The sequence below is a fragment of the Gallinula chloropus genome (genome assembly GCF_964237585.1).
Source record: "Gallinula chloropus genome assembly, chromosome: 13".
Classification (NCBI taxonomy): Eukaryota; Metazoa; Chordata; class Aves; order Gruiformes; family Rallidae; genus Gallinula; species Gallinula chloropus.
Genome location: NC_140098.1, coordinates 12,391,450 through 12,412,830, shown reverse-complemented (window position 1 = coordinate 12,412,830; position 21,381 = coordinate 12,391,450). Strand labels below are relative to the sequence as shown.

The window sequence follows — 21,381 nt, the reverse complement described above, 5'->3', positions numbered from 1 at the left end:
AGGCTTTTGAATGCACAAAGCAGGACTTGCAGCAAAAACTTACATCAACTATAAAGTAAACCCATCAGTTCTGAACACAGACGACTTCGGGGGAGCCTCACCTAATACATTCAAGTAAGTGTCTATCTGTACATGGACAGTACTGTACTTGGGAGTAACAATGCCAGTGTGAAATGTGCCCCTGTAATGTGCCGTTTCCACTACGTGGAACTGAAGCATCTGCACAGACTCACTAATTCAAATAACTCCACTCTCTAGCCTGTTTTGGTAATAAACATCTTTTATAGCCAGTCACGTTAATAACGTACTTAGTCCATTAAACTGGCCTTCAAGGTACAAAAGGAGCTGCAAAAGGATTATCACATTCATTAAATGCTGCTCTGAAATGCACAAAGCTTATTAATCTCTCTCTGCTGACCTATTACTTCACCACCACAGGTATTTATGAAATTTGTCATAAGACTTTTGCAAATGAAGTTGGTTTTGTTTTTATCCTAATTCCACTAGCTCAGACCAAATTTACCTGTTTTTTCATATCAAACACTCCTTAAAAATAACACTGTACTAGTGTCATGGGTATATACTAAGCCATGTTGCTAGTTCTGTCTGACGTGCCGTTTAATTCCCATCTGCATTGTGAGTGTGCTTTTTCAGGTGTATCAAATTCTGCAAGCCGCCTAGGATGGGTTATTAGGTGTTGGGCTGGGAATGGGGTCTTAAACTAGGTGGGTTTTTTATTTGAAAAGAACTCCCATTTCCCTTTGATGCTGTCCTTTACAGGGGTGTGACCATGGAACTGGCTGCCTGCAGAAATACCTTCAGAGAAGCTGTCCACACACCCCTTTCCATAGTGCTCAGAGTTTCGTTCCTATGGGTCTGTCCAGGTAGGACCAACTCCAGAGACATAAACACACCAACTCCAGTTGCTCTCATCTTTTTACCCACTGAACCCAATTCTATTAGGCTCTGAAAAGCAGCTGCTTTTCCTTCCCTTTTTTCCTCTTCCCCAAGTGCCCCTAAGTAAGAACATGCATGGAGTTTTTTGGTTTGGTTTTGTGGTGGGTTTTGTTTTTTATATAGTTCATGAAACACCCCTTGATTTGTGAAATGTTAAACAGCAAGCAAAATACTGGCTTTTTAAGGAAATGTCTAAAGCATGTGGGAGGATTAGGGATTACATACTTCTGGAGGTTATCTGGAGTGCACACTTCTTCGTCATACAACCCTTCAGGATCCAGCAGGGTACCTGTGAACAGAAAGGGAGATGTGACTGTCCCGCCATCCCTCCTGACTCGCCTCTTGGGAAGCTCCTGGGGGTGCAGGTGTGAACGCAGCATCTGTGTGTGGGAGAGGATATCCAAGAGCACTTTGTGTTCGCTTCTGAACACAATCTGCAGCCCTACATACCAGTTACACCTTCCACAGTGACTGTCTCACACCTGACTGACAGATGCTTTTAGTCTGAGTCTTTATTTTCAGAAAAAATGTAGGAAAACAATTTCTTGTAACAGCGAAGATGGGGATACTGGATGATGAGTATACTGGACTTCAACTCAGCTTTTCTTCTGCCATCCCTCCATACATCTTCTGTTCCATTTTAACTAAAGCATAGTCCCTGTCTAAGCATTGTATGTTCCTGGCACACATTTGAATCTAAACTTGACTTTCACTGGTGTCCGTTGCGTCTCCTTTCTGTACTCTGTACGCTCAGTCTCTTGTTCCTTAGTTCATGCACTAACCTTTCTTCCTCGCATTCCTTTTTCAACCCACATGCACAAGAGGTGTGCAAAAGTTTGTAGGTCATAGTGGCAGGGAACCAACCTGTTTGTTGCCTGCAGTCTAGACAAGCAGCCTTTGTCTGGTCTTTACGAGCAGCTCCTCTATCCAGACCTCCCAGCTGCCTGACACCTTTCAAAAGGTTACCTCCAGTTTCTCTGCCCCTGGGTCTCTGATACTTTTTTGATTTTCTGCTACAACAGAGTAAAGCCATGTTATTAAACAGTTCCATGTTCTTACCTTTAGTATCTTCACATTTATAACTGTTTCTATAGAGACCTCTAGTCTGATTCCTGATCTGAAATTTCATCAAGCTCAGCTGAGTTTCACCAGGTATGAATAGCTTCGAGTTCCAGGAAATCTTTTATAAGCTGAACCCTACGAGTTCATAGTATTGTTGAATGGCCTTGTTACATCCTCACTTACAGGATTTATAGAACAAGAAATAGAATATTCTGAGCAAAAGTACTGCATGCAGACAGTACAGAAACAGCAGTTAGGCTTTCTTCTGTCCCCCCAGGTACTTATTTTAAACATAGAATAGGTGTGGGGAGGTGTTAAAGTACCTTGAAGTTCCAGAATGTGGACTGATGTTTGAGATCTCTGGTTGGGAGTCAACAAGACACTGCTAAGGTTTGTAAAAAACACATTACAAAAATGGCCCTTGTAAATATTTGGGCTCTAAAAACTTTTTACTGCTGAACTACCTGCTGCTTATAGATGTCATGCGAGTTACAGACAAGTAAGTGTTCATGTATACTAATGGCTAAAGAAGGTCTTACCAATTGCCCATGGTTTATCCTCCCCAGGACCAATTCGACAAGGGTCTTTGTAGTGTGTAAACAGAGAATGTTGTTGCTCCAGCTTGTCCTCTGCAAGGAAAGAACAAACCCAAGGAAAGGCACATCAGCAGTGCTTTGTAAACCTGTGGGCACCTCTGTGTTCTGCCTCAACAGCAAAGGCAAGTCCTCCTTCCTGCGCAGTACACATTGATAGGGTGGATTTGAATCAGTCCAGCAGTAGCTTTACCATACAGAAATATCTTGTCTTGATCAGAAATTCCAACAAATCCTTATTAATAGCACTTCTTTCCTATGATGTCTTTCTATGAAAGATACTTTTTGGTACTTTCCAACTGAAAACTGAAAGTTTTGCAACATATTTCCTGGCCATTTCCTTCTCTACCCACTGACATCGCATCACTTACACTGCTACAAAGCCTTTGTTGAGACAGATCATGCAATGTAGATTCAGACTGACTTCAGAATGTTAATGTAAGTGGCTGTTTGTGAGTATGTCTGTACATCCCAGTAAGTCTGGAGATTAAAGCTTGTGCTTTATTTGCTTCAGAGGAATTCATTGAACAAATATTTTCCAAGCCGTAATAGATAAGAGAAAGGACAAGGAATTGATCATTTGCCTGGGATATTATTGACAGCGTTAATGCCATCTTAAGCATAATCAGCATAACCTATCAACTTCAGAGTAATTTCTTCCTAATTGCTCCTGTGCTCCCTGCATTTAAAGCATGCAATGCATCGAGCTCCTAGGATGTAGTAAGATGCCCTACAAAAATGTACAGATCAATTTCAGACACTGAACGAATACACATGTTCTAGCTCTCTGCATGCTGTTTAACACCGCGACCATTAAACCTGTGAAACAAGCACAACCAGAACTTGAAAATACCATCTGCTACAATTGCATTGTTGTTAAATGGCAAAGAAACAGGCAGGAGCTCCTGATAACTTTCTTTCTTGCAGGTCTTAAACCTTTTACAAGGTTGAAACTTCTTAGCAACGCTTGAAGGCTCTCTTTTGGGACCAGCAGAATATTCACCTGTGCTTGGAGCTGCTGCTGTACTGTGTTAGTCACCGTCTATTGCCAAGACAACAGAATATGTAAGTACGCATGAAAACGGGCTCCTTTAAAGTGAGAAACAAAACCTTAAACTGTAAGCTGTGTATCTTGGACAGAATGCCTCTCACCCACTGTAGGAATTGCGTTAAATCTCCTTGTATAAGATGCTGTTCTTGCCAAGTGAAGAAGCTGTTGACCTCTGCCTCTAAAGAGTAAGCAGAAGGCAACTGTGCAGTACAGGAGTACTGTGTTTGTAGCTGTAGGTGCTTTTGCCTTTTTGTTATGAAGTCGTTAATACAGCTCCTGCATCCACACCAGCTGATCTGTCTCACTACACGTTTCGGATTCCCCCCTGCCCCAGTTAGCTCTTGATCTTGAAGGCATCCTCATAATTGCAGGGAGATTGGAAAAGTGAATTTACTGGGGTATCCTGGAGCTGTGGCAGAGGACTGGCCCTTCCTAAGATTTGCCAGGTATGCAATGCAGAGAGCTGCTCTTACTGTCTGAACAGCCAATCGGACGGTTTCATGTTCATGGAAAAGTAATAGATAAAATCCATGCAACTGTTCGTTTCTCCAAGTTCTCTCTTGTTATATTTCTATAAAATATCCCACAAAACCAAGATTAAAGTTTCTGTCATGATTAATTCGTAACTGTGGTACTGACAGTGACAAGTGACAGCTGATGAGGCAAAAAAACTTAACCCACCTGCCTGGAAGACTTTTTATCTTAGGCTAAAACATTTAAAAACACTATAGACTTTTACACAAGTCAGTCCAAAGCAACCTGACAGTAAGTAACTTTCTAATAATGTTCTCACTAAGCGTGAATTCACTGTATGGATGTTGTCATCATGTTCTGTAAAACTGGAGAGGAAAACGGAGTTGCAGAAAATTTGTCATAAGTATAAGGTCGCTTGTGAACCAGGAGAACTTTGGAAGCTGTACTGTCAATACATCTAAGAATAGAAGCTTGATATTCACTGAAACATTAATTACTTGCTGTATCAGTCTGTGGAGTGGGAAAGAATACAGAAAATCATATACAGGATTACAGGAAGCTGATTACTGCTTTAAAAAAAAGTTAATCTTAAGATGTTGAATTCTCTGTAATGCTAACAAATGTCCCTAAAACAATGAGTAATGGAGAAACGCAGGAGAAAACGTCTTCAAAGCACTGCATTAATCTTGCTTAGCGCATAAGGAAAGAAAACGATCTAAAAATAAACCCCTAAACAGCCAGCTTAAGTTCAGTTAGCAGGCTGGGTGAATTTTAAAGGGAGGGAGATGTAAATAGGTGGCAAAGAGAGCAAAAATAAAATGGATGTTTAAAACCTACTTTTGAGTCCCTTTTAGGAGTGACAATGTTTACAATTATTATTTGCAAAAGCAAATAATTGCTTTTACTTTTGATTTACCACGACAGGTCCCAACAGCATAACTGCAGTCTGTGTGCAGTTATGGTTAGAGTGCCAAAACTTCCCAGGTAGAGAATAGTAACCGTATGTTCTGCCTCACAGCTTCACTCCTGTCTCTCTCCTCCTGCTGCACAGTCCCACTCCCAATTTTCAACTGGACTGGGCAGTCTCCCCATTAGTATGCAGCAGACAGTTTCTTTCCTTGGTGGATATCTTTGCCTCCAGGCCACTCCATCCAGCCATCCAGCATTACAAGTGAAACAGCCGCATCACAGCAGCTGTGTCCATCTGTATCCCCCAGCTTCTGTCTCCCTCCCTCCCTCCAGCTTGCTGCAGTTGCCGCCTCAGCCTGTCTGTGTTGCGGCAGCTTGGGTAGCTGGAGACCTGTTACTGGCCACATTTCTTCCTTCCTTAAGACCTCACTGCCACTGCTGCTATTCCAACTTACCTAATACGTGTTTGTTTAACTACAGCAGTCCGTAGCCAGTACCACTAATGGCTTCTTCTACCACTTGCCAGAACCTTCTCCGCCTGTTCAGAGTTTACCTTGGATCATGTAGCTGTGACCAATTTACATTTTGTACATAGGAGCTAGAAGTGAACAACAGAAGGGCTGTGTTTTGAGTTGATGGTCTTTTCTACTCAATTAAGTGTTCCATTTGAGATCAGACAATGCTTGTGTTTTGTTTCTTGACATTATTTTTGGTACAGTTGCTGGTCTTGTTCTCAGCTGCAACACTTAGGAAGACTACAGAATCCACAAGTTAACCCGTTAATCCACAAACTCTGGTCTGAATTTTTGAATCCCACTTTGCTGCAGCCAGAGTTCACCTGTACACTGCACATCTCCCGGGTAACGCAGAGCACAGACTCAACCCCAACATGAACCCCCCACAATGTGCCTGCCTTTGTGCTCTTTATCTCCATCAGCCTTGCGGGAGGCTGGATGCTGGGCACCACTGACCCGTTTCCCAGCTCCAAGCCAGCAGTGTCAATTGCCACCGCATTAAACTGGTGAGGAGCTCTGCTGGATGCCTGAACTGTACCGACAGGAAGGCAGGGAGGATACAAAATGCTCTGCGCTGTTGGCAGTTTAACTGTTAACAGAGCATAATACTGATGCTTGGACAAGGCTACCATCTCTGTAAACTCACCACCCATTAATTACCGTTTTGTGAAGTTCTTTTCCTTGTTCCCCCCACATCCCAATGTAGAAAAAATGTAACAAATTTTAAAAGCCCACAGGAGTGCACAGCACCAGTTAATTTTTTTTTAAAACAGATTCAGCAATTTTTAGTTCTCTCTGCAGCATTAATCTCCTACATCTGTATATATGCACTATCAAATTACTGTTAACTGTGTGAATTTACTTTCTCCACAAGAAAATCCCATAACGTGCATGTCTCATTAGGTAGACACCTTGTCTTAGACTTCTAGCTAGCAATTCAAATAAAGGAAAACCACTGGATCTGTCCTCCCCATTGTCACCACAAATTATTGCCCATTGTGTCTTAACAAACATCATGCTTAATTCAGCAGAGCTTGTAAGCATCAGCTACTCTTCTTGGCTCATCTCAAGGCCAGTACCTGTTTGAGAAATGGCTGTAGCAGTACAGCCTTTCCTTGCAGAAGCAAGTTGCAATCGGTGTACTGCTGTATCCCATGAGAATCAAGAACTTGCCTGTTCCTTTTTGGAACAGGTAGACACCAGGAAAAGGAGAAAGTTGTCTTACCAGAGGAGCAGTTATCAAAGTTGAGATCTCCACAGATGACATCAAAAGCCACCAGCTCCTCTGGATTGGCTGTACTGGAGGAGGAGGTAGATTTTCTGAATTCAGACAGCCAATCTTGAAGCATATCAAGTTGCTCACAACGAACGGTAGTGTCTCCTGTAGCAAACAAAGAAAGAAATTACCAAAACAAGAACTAAGTCCTCCTTTGGGCATGTTTCACAGCTACACAGTAGTTGCTAAGCTAGCGCAAGGTATCTTGAAAACACAGTGTGGATAATAGCACACTCAGTACCTAGTGCTTAGCCCATTATGAAGTTTGGCAGGAGCCACACTTTTTGATTATTTAAGTATCTCCTCCTAGAATCAGTCATACCAGGCATGTCTGAAGAACTAAGATGACAAGGCATCTGTGCTGCAGACAACCAGCCAAAGTGATGATGTTTCTAGTCATGGGAGGAAGAGGATCTGAGGCACTCCATTTATAAGCAGGAGTTCAGAATTTAAAAACAGACAGCGTGTTCTGGGGTGAACCACTTGATCTTTCCTTGCTTTGCTTTTGAATTGTTAAAAATGAGAAACTTACCTTTCAAGTGTTACTAGGAAGTATACATCAATGGTTAAATTCAACTTACTCATACACTAGTAGTCCATATGAGGAATGGTTCTATTTCTGTTCAAGTAAGAATGCTTGAACTGGAAGCATTTCTTCCTATTTTCTAAGTACGTGTGGATACAGGTTTAGGCAGGAAGTGCCTAAAGGCAGAATCAGATCCTTTTCACAAGCAGCAAGGAAGTTACACCAAGCTACAAGTGCTGAGAATGTGCCTGCATTTTCTACAAGTGACATGAAAGACTTGAGATGGATTGATTGCCAAAGACTTGTTTGTGAAGCCAGCCAATGCACAGAACAGCTCTTCAATTATAGCAACTAACCGCACTTTATTTCAAGCACGTTGGATGACATGAAGTCTAAGAAAAGATTAATTACTGGCTCTCTTAATATGATTACAGCAAAAGCTTGATGTGGGGAAGGGAGCAGGAGAAGACACATTCTAGAAATAATGGTTTACCACATTGTCTTTCCTTTTCACTGTACCTATAGTGTTATGATTCTGCTTGTTTCAGGCTTGAAATGCTATGTCAAGTCAGACCAACATTATTTGTCTTCAAAATGAAAGATTTGTTTTCAAATTCCACCATTGGAAGAAAAAGCAGCAAACCCCAAATTACTTATTCTAATTGACTACTTTGTGCTATCTACTAAGGTGTAAAACACAATTAAAAATATCAAAGCTGCTTTCAGTGGCCAGTATGAAAACATTTAAATACAAACTGAATCGGTATTGTTCAACCAAGCACGACTTGATACAATCCTAAATAATTAAAGGAAACATTGAAAACAACAGGACCGGCAAAGACGGAGCTTTAAGAGGGTTCTGACACTGACTCATCCCTTCAGACTGGTAACTCTAACAGCAAATAATCTGATTTTTTCCTCCATTCATGCATTACTCTGAGCAGATCTTCACTGGTTGGGCTGTAATGCAGAAGCCGGCACAAGTGCTTCCTGGCTCTATTCCCTAACCTGCAGTTTCTAGTTACATGTACCTCAAGTTCACACAGTACTCTAATTGCACAGCTTGACCCAAATCTACACCAAGGTATCCTTGGGACCTCCCTCACTACAACAGCATAAGCCAGCCCTACAGTTAAGGTGTAGCCAGACGAAAGCACACATCATGCTTGCAGTAAAATCATTTTCTTTTGTCTAAATGGCATTTCTTGCACTTCCAGTTTGTGCCCATCGCCTCTCGTCCTGACACTGGGAACAACTGAGGAGACTGCCTCCACCTTCCTTACACCCTCCCTAAACACTGTGGTGTGATCCTTCCTGAGTCTTCTCCTTCTGAAGCTGAGCAGTCCTAGCTTTTTCATTCCCAGTTAAGTTCTCAAATTCATGGACTATCCTCCTTTTACAGCATCTGAGTCTTTCTACCCCATCTCATCTCCTTAGATATGAATTACTGTCTCCTGGGCTGCCTTTGTTTCCTCATGACATAACTTTTAAGCACAGTGCTTACTGACAAGAATGCAGCAGCAACATGCCTTAATCTCTACAGAATCCAGATTATATAAATTGCTTAACTGTTTTTACATCCCTGAACTGTGAAGTTGTTGGGCTTTTTTACATTTTCTGTGAATTAACCATCCAGCATGGTTCACTAGGATGAGTGATAAAACAACGTGGCCATTAGGGGCATATAACTCAGGCAGCAGCAACCTGTCATGGACCAGTGTGTAGAACAGAGCAAAGGCATTCAACTGAGACACACAAAGGTCAAATTCTCCACAAGAGAAAACTCTTGAGAAAAACACAAGGCACACAGGCAGCAACATTTGAGGAGGATATTGTGAAAGGTGTTGAATAATGTGCATTGCTATTGTTAAAAAAGCATTAACTACATAGTGACATACATCTCCCTCAGTAAGAATGCTCAGGCTGTGTAGCAGCTCTGTACAGCAAGTAACCTCAGGGCTCTACAGAACAACAGCAGCCTTGGAACTCTACAAACAGATGACTTTCATTTCTTTTTAGAAAGTGTAGAACTGGTGACAGTCTGGCATCACTGATTATCCCCACTAGAGGTCATAGAAGTAATTGCACATCAGTACACTACGTGGAGTGTGGGCAATGAAGCGAGCAAAGCTTCGGTGATAAAAGATGGGATCCTCTAATGTGACTTGAATCTAAGTGTTTTCTGAGATTCATATTAAAACTAATGGCTTTAGCTCACTGCAGCTACGCACAGGTACTGCGTGTGTCTGTACGCAGAACTGAAACTCGCCCGTAGCAGCTCCCAGCAATCAGTAGCTTTGGAGATGAAGATAACTGAACTAATCAGACACCTAAGTGGAAGAGAAACCAAACCTAAATCCAGAACAATCAGTGGAACAGATATTTCAGAAACTGCTCCTGAAATGAAATAGCATCAGTAGATATTAAGAAGATAATATTAAGATATAATTAACAGAAGAGAACTAGGTAGTAACTCCCTACACTACAACACTCAACTTCTTCCAGCCCCTTCAGCTCCAATTAAATGTTCAGATAGAATCACTGGTCTGATTGGCTGCCACCAGTGATTAACTAGAGAATACAGATTTGTGCTAATTACACTTTTTTTCCTCAGTAACTGGCCTGGAAAAATGCAAGTAATTGTGTTGTGACTGGTTCCTGCCGTCAGCATTTCCGAATTCTTTGCAAGTTCCCTCCAGCTTCAAGTTCTGTGGAACGATGAAAGGGTTGGGTGGGAAACCTCAGCCAGCATAAATAAATACTTCACCTTTGTTCATTATAGGATAATCACAGTTGCCCTTTCCATTCACTTCGGAAACACTTAAGTGAAATCCTGGCTTTAGTTAGAACTGCAGGCAGGTACTATACACTGAGGAAGACTCTTTGTCCTACTCTGAAAGACATTAGAAGGAGCACTATGGTGGTTGAACAAAGCAGCTGACGGGCCCACAGAGAGGAAATTAAATGATCCAACAAAGGTTTTTTTAAACCAGAGTTCTCAGAATGAATGAGTGCTATAGGATATATTGGCAGGGAACCTGGAGAAGATAAGCAAAAGCAGCTTGTGAAGCACAGGATGTAAAGTCTAGTCAAAAGGAAAACTTGTCTCCTACTTGCAGACAAAGACTTCAGTTTGGCCATGGGACAGGCTGTGTCACATCTGACCATGTGTTTGGTTAGACAGACCCCTATACTTGTAACGTACTTAATCCAGGATAGACAGGGAAAGCAAAATAAAAATAAACTGCTCAAAAAACCTACACCAACAAAAACGCCCCTTTAATCCTGCTGGGTTACTTTGCAGCTAGGTCAGGTCCTCAGTCAAGTGCAACACGGTCTACAACATCTGTGTTAGCACAACCAAGAGGAGGCGGCAAGGGCCAGCTGCCATGGCTTGGATACACCAGCTCTGCTATTTCAGCATTGTTTGGACTCGCTGCCCAAGCATGCTTAGCACTGAAGGTACTACTGATCGCACAGTCAGAATTCAAATACTGAGAGAGGTCTCAGTTCTCATTTGAGTTCCACTTAAGCTGTGTGTAAGTTTGTGGAACCTGCAACTGGTGCTAGAGAAGCCAGAGTTGCCAGTACCTGTACTGCTAACAACTGGATTCACACTGAATGCAAAACAGGAACATAAACGAGGTAATGAGAGCATCCAGCACGGTACATTGTCTGGGTCAGGGCTGGAATAGCTTGAGACTTACTCTGTTTGGATGGCTTGGTGGGGTGTCTGAAAGGGGGGAATTGGAAGGTGGGGGGGATTCTAGGCCATGAAACCTGTCCAGAACATTAATCGCTAACTGAAAGACATAAAAAAACTGTGTAAACTTAACTGCCCCATGGAAAATAATGACATCGAGGTCTCATTAAAGGATCCCTTCATTTGTTACTGAAATGCAGCTATTTCCACAGTGGAAACGAAGAGCTGCTTCATGGCACCATTCAGCCATAGGTTGAGCTACATCTGAGTCTAAAGTTTTATTGAAAAAAGGCAAATGCAAAGTCTGAAAAAATAGTAACTGCTCAGAACAGAGTTGAGCCAACACATCTCTTGAGAAAAGCATTAGTAGTTCATCACTGACCACAGCAGTTGGATCCTTTCATTTTATACTCATGTAAGTATCAGATCTGTCAAGTGTAAGTTTATGTATCCTAGAAGGGAAGCCAAATTGCACTCAGCTATGCGTGACAAGATGATTTAAATGGCTAACCTTTTAAACAGTGCTTGTTTTTATAGATGGTACATCTTTACATCGTCCAACTGGGTTTTGGGCAATCTTTTTAAATGTGTGAAATGTTATGAATCAGATGATACAAATCAGAAAGCACAGCTCTGCCAAACTTATGAACTCGAGTTTTCCATTTCATTACATAAACTAATACGATATATCAAAGGACAATTAGACTCTTAAATCACTGACTACTCTACTGGAATGTAGCTTGAGCCAGATAAGACTGAAAATATGTATCAGGAGCACAAGTAGGAAAATGAAGGGCTGCATTTTACCCTTGGAGAATTTTCACCTGACTTTGAAAACAGAACATTACTTCTCCATTCTTCTTCCCTCCCCCTCTTCCTCTTTAATATTTTAGAGATTTCACAATGTGTTATCAAAGACTAACAGAGAATACATGACTAGGTAGAAAAAAAAGAACAGCACTAAAAATGGAGGTTTCTAACCTAAACTAGAACAGCAACGAATCCCAGGTCCACAACAGCGATCTCACAGTCCATTACCATAATTCCAGTGTTAAAAATAGAAAACCAGAGAAGGATGTTACACTGTTAAAATGTAGCTGAAAAATTCATGACTCTTCTTTAGAACTATCCAGTCTCTCTAATGTACTTCAGGGACTGGCAGTTTTGTTCCCAAGTCTGTCTCTGCAACTGAAGCACTGACAAAGAATGAATGCTAGCTGCCTCACTGTGTTAGCCCAGATGTGCTGAGGCGCATAGGTTCAAAGTTCTACCATTTATAATACATCACTGTCCTGCCTCAGTCTGCAGCCTACATGCTGTCTTCAAGCAGTCCAGGAGGGCTATGTTATCCTCTCCGGCACTCAGGAGCATGAGATTCGCAGTTGCATTAAGTAAAACCAAAGACAGCCATTCCTCTGGCTAAATTCAATTCTGATCTTACACAAAGTAAAGGTTTGTAGATTTGGCTTTTATTTTATTGCTACACCTGCTCTAAGAATAGAACTTATAGTTTTGATGCAAATGACAGGAGAGATACATGGAATCTTCCATAGGCATCTCCAAGATTTGTCAGTTTTAATTGATGAGTGTTCAGTATCTTGACTTCCAAACATATGCATAAGAAGATTGAAAATGGAATAAACCAACCTGAAGTTACTAACTTTTCTTCCCCATGCCTTCTGGACTTGGGTTGTAAAGTGGGATATAAGGCCACCCATCTCCCTCAGTCTTGTTTTGATTAATATTAATATAAAAAGAGGTATAAAAGAGGCATAAAAGATCATAAGATGGTTGAGGAAGAATTTTCAATGAGTGTATCAACTTGTTAGTCATTTATGTATGAAATTTGCAGGTCAGAACCCCAGAGAACTTGGCCTTACTCCAGTCACTGACTTCCAAGAGGAAAACTTCCAAACTTGTAACTTCTGATAATCCCCAAGTAATGTACAAAGAATTTTCAGTCTACATGCTGACGCTCACAGTATAGGTTGTTAAATGCTGTTGTCTAATGGCAACAGTAATGTGATTGCTAAAAGAGCAGTATTTGGTTAAGAGGGAGCAAAAAGAAGTAAAGTTTGAGGGGTATTTTTTGTTTTTGTCCTACAGTTCTTAACTACTCTGAGACTGAAAATATGAAGATTATATTTGTCTGCCCCTCTTTCTTCACTAATTCACAATCTGCAGCACACACCAAACTGTCAGACAGACTGGAGCAGCAATGCTTGCTAGTTTCACACAAGAACACCACCCCAGGCCTAGAAATAGTGATGAATGAAGATAGGCAAATTAGGACAGTACCTGCAATAGCTTGCAAGTGAGTGCAGGAAATGTATCCCACAATTCTTTGGTCCTGAGGTGTACTTCCCACTTGCACCTGGAAGGGAAGGAAGAAATAAAAAGGGGATTAATGAAGATCTCATAAAGCTGCACTTCCAGCCCTGGCTGTGCAAGTGTTGCACACGGTGTTGGCCTTTTTCACCACTCTTTCCATCTAGCTCTGTTTGTAAGTCACAGACACATGCACACACAAACTCACCAGACACTCACTGGGGCACGATGGAGTGGCACAGGCACTCTTTCCTGATCACTACTTCAACATTTCGATTTTGATCTGCAAAGTATGCAGAAGTTTATCTTTCTCCTGCTTTCCACAATCCCACTGATTCTCTGTCCCACCTGTGTTGCCCCCTTTTTGCATCCCAGCTCTTGTTCATGGACAAAATTCAGCCCCTGCCCTCACAGAATCACAAGGTTGGAAGAGACCTTTGAAGATCATCGAGTCCAACCATTCCCATCCTATGCTAAACCATATCCCTAAGTACCTCATCTATCCTTTTTTTGAACACATCCAGGGATGGTTCAACCACCTCCCTGGGCAGCCTGTTCCAGGCCCTCACAACTCTTTCAGTAAAAAATTTATTTCTAATATCCAACCTAAACCTGCCCTGGCACAGCTTCATGCCATTTCCCCTTGTTCTATCTTCTGTCACCTGGCTGAAGAGACCATCGCCCACCTCTCTACAACCTCCCTTCAGGTAGCTGTAGGTGGTGATAAGGTCTCCCCTCAGCCTCCTCTTCTCCAGGCTGAACCTCCCCAGCTCCCTCAGGCATTCCTCATATGATTTGACCTCCAGCCCCTTCACCAACCTCGTTGCCCTTCTCTGCACTTGCTCAAGGACCTCAATGTCCTTCTTATGGTGGGAAGCCCAGAACTGCACACAGTACTCAAGGTGTGGCCTCACCAATGCCGAGTACAGGGGCACAATTACCTCCCTAGACCTACTGGCCACAATGTTTTTGATACAAGCCAAGATGCCATTGGCCTTCTTGGCTGCGCGGTCACACTGCTGGCTCATATTCAGCCTGCTGTCAACCAACACCCCTGGGTCCTTCTCTTCCTGACAGCTCTCCAGCCAACCTCCCCCAAGCCTGTAGCATTGCATGGGGTTGTTATGTCCCATGTGCAGCACTCTACACTTGGCCATATTAAACTTCATCCCGTTGGTCTCAGCCCATCGGTCCAGTCGGTTCAGATCCCTCTGAAGAGCCTCCCTACCCTCAGGCAGATCAACACTTCCTCCTAGTTTAGTGTGATCTGCAAACTTACTGAGGGAACATTCAATCCCTTCATCGAGGTCATTGATAAAGATGTTGAATAAAACTGGACCGAGGACTGAGCCTTGGGGGACGCCACTTGTGACCAGACTCCAGCTGGATTTGGTTCCATTCCCCACCACCCTTTGGGCCCGTCCATCCAGCCAGTTTTTAACCCAGCTGAGGGTCCACCTGTCAAGGCCAGTGGCAGCCAGTTTCTCAGTCAGAACGCTGTGAGAAACCGTGTCAAAGGCTTTACTGAAGTCCAGGTAGACCACATCCACAGCCTTCCCCTTGTCCATTAAGCTGGTCACCATGTCATAGAAGGTGATCAGGTTAGTTTGACAGGATCTACCTTTTGTAAACCCATGTTGACTAGGCCTGATCCCCTGGCCATCACTCATGTGCTGCATGACCCTCTCCATGATCTTCCCCAGGACTGAGATCAGACTGACAGGCCTGTAGTTCCCCGGATCCTCCTTCCAGCCTTTCTTATATATGGGGGTAACATCTGCCAGCCTCCAGTCGAGTGGAACTTCCCCAGTCTGCCAAGATTTCTGGTAGATGAGGAAGTTCCACTGAATGCCATATAATAATACCAATATTATCTGGAGTCTAATTCTTGGTATCTGTGTAAGACTAGGATGCAGAAGGACAAAATGCCAATGGAGTCTGGGGAAAAGGATGAAACATGAAATAAATACTGGTTTTCACCATGTTCTTTCCATACCATTGCAAGTTTTGGATTTTGGATGGATTTTTTTTACATTTTTCTGCAAAGGTGTTGGGGATATTTTCTATGTCTCGGCAAAGCGTTGACATGCTTCAGTTCACAGCAGCAGCCCCCATGTCTGCCAACCAGATGAACGCAGAACATGTGTCCCTGCTCTTACAGAAGAGACAAGGCTTCCAGGGAAGATGGAATGTTATCTAAGACTTCATCTATATCATAAACTTTGATCTTTTAAAAATTATATTTGCTGATGAACACACAAGCAAATCAGAATCATGTTCTAGTTTCGGTTTTCAAACTCAAAGGTTTTGGCAGTTCAGGCCTTGCACAGCTGCAAATCAAAATTCCCAATGATCAAGACTTGGAGTATTTGAGCATATGTCTTTTCCTGTTGGCAGTTAAGGTGGCAAGACTATGTGGACCACTAAAGAAAATGCCCCCAGAACAAAGCTGTACCCAGGGCCTCAGAAAACAAAACCATTGATGAGACTCCTTTGCAAGGCTCAGCTCACATTTCATCCACCACCTCTAAATAACAAGCAGAGCTCCATTTCATACAGACACAATTTTGTCAGCTTGGTTGGTTTTCAGCTATCCAAGAACCATCTGATTCATTTTATAACTGGGAAATCCGCTCTGCAGTAAGTGAATTTAGAAGTCATTTGTACTCAACAATGCCTTGTTAACTTTCAGGTTCTGTTCCAGGGAGAAGAGTCTGCAATAAACAACTTGTATTATTCTGTCCTCAGTGTGCTCAGTCCTCTGTTAGTCAGTTTCCCAAATGGATATTGATGGAGTTCTTATTGCTGTTCCCACACACATAACCTGCTACAGGGAGGGGTGAAGCCAGAGGGAGACAAGGACAATACACAAACACCTACTCCTAAACCAGAGGATTCTTCTAAACTCAGGACTATCACAGAATCTCAAAGGACATTCTGATCTGCTGGGTGGCTGCTAGTGACCACTGTGGAATCCTGGCTGCACAGACCTCTTTCTTCTTCCCCGAGGCTACCTTGGTCTGAACACATCATGGTGTCACAGGTGAATTAAAAAGAGCACACTGTTTTTTTTGTGCAACATAAGCCATTCCAATAGAAGAGCAGGAAACTATTAGGTATATATCCTCTCTACTATCTAGGACAGGCAGAAACATATTTTCCAAACTTAATAAGTCAAAGTCAGACTTTCCCTTCAACACAGGAGCTATATATTGTAACGTCTCTACTAGTTTGAAAATTTGCAGTGTCTCCTGCTGCAACAAAAAGGTGTGCATGTTGTACATCTTTCAATGCCATCTTCTGCCACCACACTGAAAGGAAAATACTGCATGAAAAGTTTTCTGCCTTCTAGCAAGAACGTGCTGCTCATAATCCTTGTATTGACTAAAGCAGATGGAATAATTTTCAGACTGTCTGTGCAAAAAGCATAAAAGATTTAAGTCTAAAAACTGAACATCCAAACATAAATTATAGTCAGCTAAGAAAAATAAGTCAACTCAAATTGGCTTTAGAATTTCCTGTGCAGCCTTAATGGAGTGCCTGACAAGGCTTCGTACTCATCAACCAATTTATGCACAGAATCACACTAATTTTCATTAATCATAAATAAATATGTATCGTACAGTGTCCCTGTGTGCACAGATCTATGCTGAAATGGACTTGGGATCTTTTGCTCTCAGAAGAGTGACAAGAAACAGCCTAGAAGAAAGACTGACTGCCGCTATACACAGGGGGGTGCGCACAACAGACACCCCCCCAGGGTGGCTACCACAGGGGGACAGCACCCCAGGGCTCTGCACTTGCTAGGAACAAGGGCTGCTTCACACACACCCCTGAGGAGAAAAGAAAAGGGGCTTTCATAAACACTCTGCTAATTAAAAAAAGTAAAAAAAAGCTCCAAAACCAGAGCTGAAGGTATTAACATAATTAGAATTTCCTTGGAAAGTGCCAGCATGGAAGTACATCCAAGGCAGCTTGTCTCCCAGACTGAACATTTCCTCCAACTTTGGGGGTGAGGTTTTTTTGGGTGGCAGCATTGACATAAACCTCCAAGCAGAGTCATTTTGAGTAGAATCATAATGGAGGCAAATATTTATGACAAATACTATGAGAGGAAATAAATATCCTTGGAGGCTACTAGTCAATTTTCAAATGCACTAGAAGCACTAAGGAAAATGTGATTATTCAGTCTAATTTGGTATTTTACAGATGGACAAGGACTATGGGATGTGCCGAGAGGAAAACTACTTGACCTCTGGAATATTACAGGCCCTATAATTCTGCATAAAAGCATTACTTTGTGTGGCCAAGGACTGCAGCTACTTTTAGACTGTTCCATTTTCAAGGGTATATTTTACTGTGGTGTCCTGGCCTGAGCAGCTACGTGGCAGTCCTGCAGAAAGACAAGACTGAGCATTCATTTCAGCCTGCAACGTGGGTCTTGTCAGAAAGGTCCCACTTCCACCAAACCAAGTCAGCACTTCACAAATAGGATTTTTGCTGCTTAATACAGAAGGAAACGTCTAAATTTATATTTACAAAGGCAATATATACGAGCAAATAAACCACAGTGGCTCCTTCCCCATAAGCCTGACTTAACTTCACCTCAACTGTTACATTAGTAGCTCTGTATCAATAATACAGTCATTGGCTTACCCTTCTATAGGGAACTACTTCAGATACTTCATTCTAGAAATGACTGCAGTCTGAAGTGTGTCATGGACTGCTATGCTATGCCTGTGGGAACTCAGAGGTATGCAATGCACAAATGTAAGTTCCCAGTGTTTTAAAATAGGATAATTATTACAAGAGGAAAATATCATATGTGATACCCTGTGTCAGGGTATCTGGGTAACTCTGATGTTACATGGAGGTAACATTCAAATTCAGACCAGTGAGTTTTAAAAGAAAGTGTCCTGATTGTATAATTTTGACAGGAAAAAATTCAATATGATGCTGAAATATGCAAAATAGGACCCAATTCATTTGCAAAGGTTAAGTAATCCACCTAGTGAAACATGTGGAAGCTAGAAGTGGATTCTGATCCCTGTTACACCACTGAACATTACATTTGTTAGCTCTTGGGAGGGTGGTAGAGAACATATAAACCTCGTTAGAGATGAGAAAGAGGCTTTTTTCTGTAAAGGGAAAAGCCTACTAATGATCTGGAATTCAAAATGCCAGTTTCTAATGCTACTATATTTATATTTCTGTGATTCTGTGTGATTCTGTGATTCGTCTCTCTCTGTAAATGAAATACAAATGTCCAAAAGTGACAGCTGAGTTTTTATTTTCAGTTAGTACTGACTGTAACTGTGTCAAGTACACAAAAGTACTTGAATTCAAGTACTTTTTATTAAAAGATTTCCTGTCTGTGCCATAGCACATTAATACAGTTCATTAGAGACTGTGCTGTACTATGCAAAATTGTGTATATGTCTGTAGCTGCACATCAAAAACTTGTCCTATATGGAGTAAGGAGTGTCCTCTAGTGAGACTGGTGCTCATGTAAGAAATCAAGCCAACAAGACTGCAGTAGAAAGATTTTTGTTGACAAGAGAAGAAAATGGAATGAGCAGCAACGTTTGAAACTTCAGAGCTAAAGTGAGGGTGATAACTTTAATTTCCACCACAGTACTTGCTATCATGGGAATTTTCTGAGCTAACTTGAAAATCCTGCAGATCTGATGCTTACCATACTCCATATAATAAGTATACAGAGCTGCAAACATGGAAGGTATCTTGCCTGTAACAGTTTATATTTACACACATCCCTCCCAGCAGTGCAAAACAGTTCTATTGCATATGGATGTCAAGAAAAGCATCAACAGATACTCAGCAAAAGCCAGACAAATGTTACCTAAATACCAAATACCAGGGGTATTTCAATACCAGCTTAAAACCCATTTTCAAACATGTAATTGCTCTGTTAATAAATCATTGGCTCCTTGGAAGGAGAAGTTCTTTAATGCTTAAAAATTTAGGCTGTGCCATCCATCAGAGACTTCACCCAACTAAAGAAACTAGATTCCCAAACACCAATAATGCACAGCCAAAACTGAAAGGTTTGTTATGAGGGGAACTTAACCTTTAGTAACATCTTATAGAAGCTTCACTTTGCAAGGAGCTAGCCATGCAAAAAAATAAGACAGTTTCTTAAATGCATACTCTCCAATACAAAGTCTTGTCTCCTCTAGCGACAAGTTCCAAGCATGTGCCATTGCCTCTTCCTTCATGGGAAGCAAATTTGGAAAATGAGCTCCATAGAGTATATCATCCCCCAATCCACTGCATTTGTAGCGACCATCATCTATGCAGGGGCCTGGAGTTAGTTTGTCATAGAAACAAACCACCCCAGCCAGAGAATCTGAGCAGGGGACGGAAGCAGGCTTTACACTAGATGTGACAGTGACTCCCACAGAAATACTCCTCTTGGGTAGCCAATATGGCTTAAATTCAAGGGAAGCTGCATTAAAATACAGGAGCATGAGATTCAACTGAGTTACTGGACTATGCAACAAGTGCCTCTATTTCCTCCCACACTCATGGTTCAGACCTCCCAGGTTTGATGTTCAGAGATGTGCTGGTAGCAGCATGCTTTTTGTACCTCCCTATTTCAGCTGCTGTGGGAATATCATTACAAATACCCTATGTAATTATAATGGTTAAGCAACAGTGAAGGAAGAGAAGGAGCTTCTCTTTCTTGCCAGTACAACTTTTCTCTAATCTCCCAAATTTTATCAACCCTTCCTGCATGCTTCCTCCTCCCATTTCAGCAATTTTCCAAGGCAAATGGGACTCTCAGTACCAAGAAACTAACTGGAATAGCCAGTCAAACTGTGAGTCTAAGTCCTCATTCCTGGTACTGTTAAGGTACAATGGCAAGGAAAATTTGCAAATACATTCCCAATTCTAACATTCCTGTCCCATAGAGATTACTTAGATTAGTGGTAACTTCGAGAAAGATGTGTTTTATTCCTGTAATTTGTGTTCTTTGTAGGAGATTTTTTGGTTAGTTTAGACAAAGTGTAAAGAGATCTGGCTTATTTTTAGTACTTTGACAGCCCTACCTTTTGCCTTCAGGCATATGTAGCAGCTTCTAAAGAAGATGCATTAGTTAAATTACTAATGTATTTTTATAAATATATAATTTAAGCATATTAAATAAATAAACTTTAAAAGTTATAGAGGTCAGCTCAAAATTCTGTCTGGCACTCTGCAGTTCTTCCTATCCACATTTGCACTTCATTATTTCAGAATCCTATTTTTCCCCACCTACTGCATGACAACAATTACTGTTCTGTGAACTCAGAAAATTAGTTATTTGGCAAAGCTTCATGAAGCATATATGTGAGGGAAAGCAGCTGCAAATTGGTGCCATGAATGAAGGGCTCTTCCCCTTCTGAAGAGGATAAAGCCCACAACTTGCATTGTCTCAAACCTGTATTTCGTCCTCCATGAAAATACGTCCTCCATTAAAACCTGAACAGTTTTAATTCATTTTCATTAACAAAGGAGAAAAAGACTGTGATTAATAACATTAATTATATCAAAGTGAAGGAACATGGTACAGTGCCATACCAGGGTCTTTTTTTTAAGTCTCAGGCAGTTTATTGGACTCCATCCAATTCCTGCACTGACATTTTACAGCAGAAACTGCACAGGGGGAAAGTGTTTAGGTTACCCTTCTGACTTAAATGGCACAGCTTTAGATTAATCCAAACAAACTCATGAACAGCTCTAGACATTTCTTTTATACACCTTGGGAGAACTGTAGATGCTGGGCAACTGATCAAGGACAGGAAGATCTAACCACTGCAATGATCTTTTACTGGGGTCAGAAACCAGCCATTCCCCTTCCCTGTGTAACCCTTAGGTAGAAAAGCCTCCCCTCACTAAGCTCTGCAACTGCATAGCAGGAGTTGTCCCGTCATTCTCAGGCACAACACACACAAGTTGGTAACGGGCAGTAAAGACAGTTTCGATT

The 21,381-nt window shown here is 41.7% G+C and overlaps 1 protein-coding gene across 1 annotated transcript in view; it reads right to left on the bottom strand.

Annotated features, from left to right (window-relative positions):
* Positions 1-21,381, bottom strand: part of SMPD3 (sphingomyelin phosphodiesterase 3) — a gene marked incomplete at both ends in the record, with an annotated part of 33,451 nt that overhangs the window by 5,723 nt on the left and 6,347 nt on the right. The window contains 4 exons of the mRNA XM_084270180.1: positions 1,183-1,246; positions 2,559-2,648; positions 6,787-6,942; positions 13,365-13,440. Of these exons, the coding sequence (XP_084126306.1) occupies positions 1,183-1,246; positions 2,559-2,648; positions 6,787-6,942; positions 13,365-13,440 (386 nt within the window). The remainder of the gene's footprint in view (positions 1-1,182; positions 1,247-2,558; positions 2,649-6,786; positions 6,943-13,364; positions 13,441-21,381) is intronic.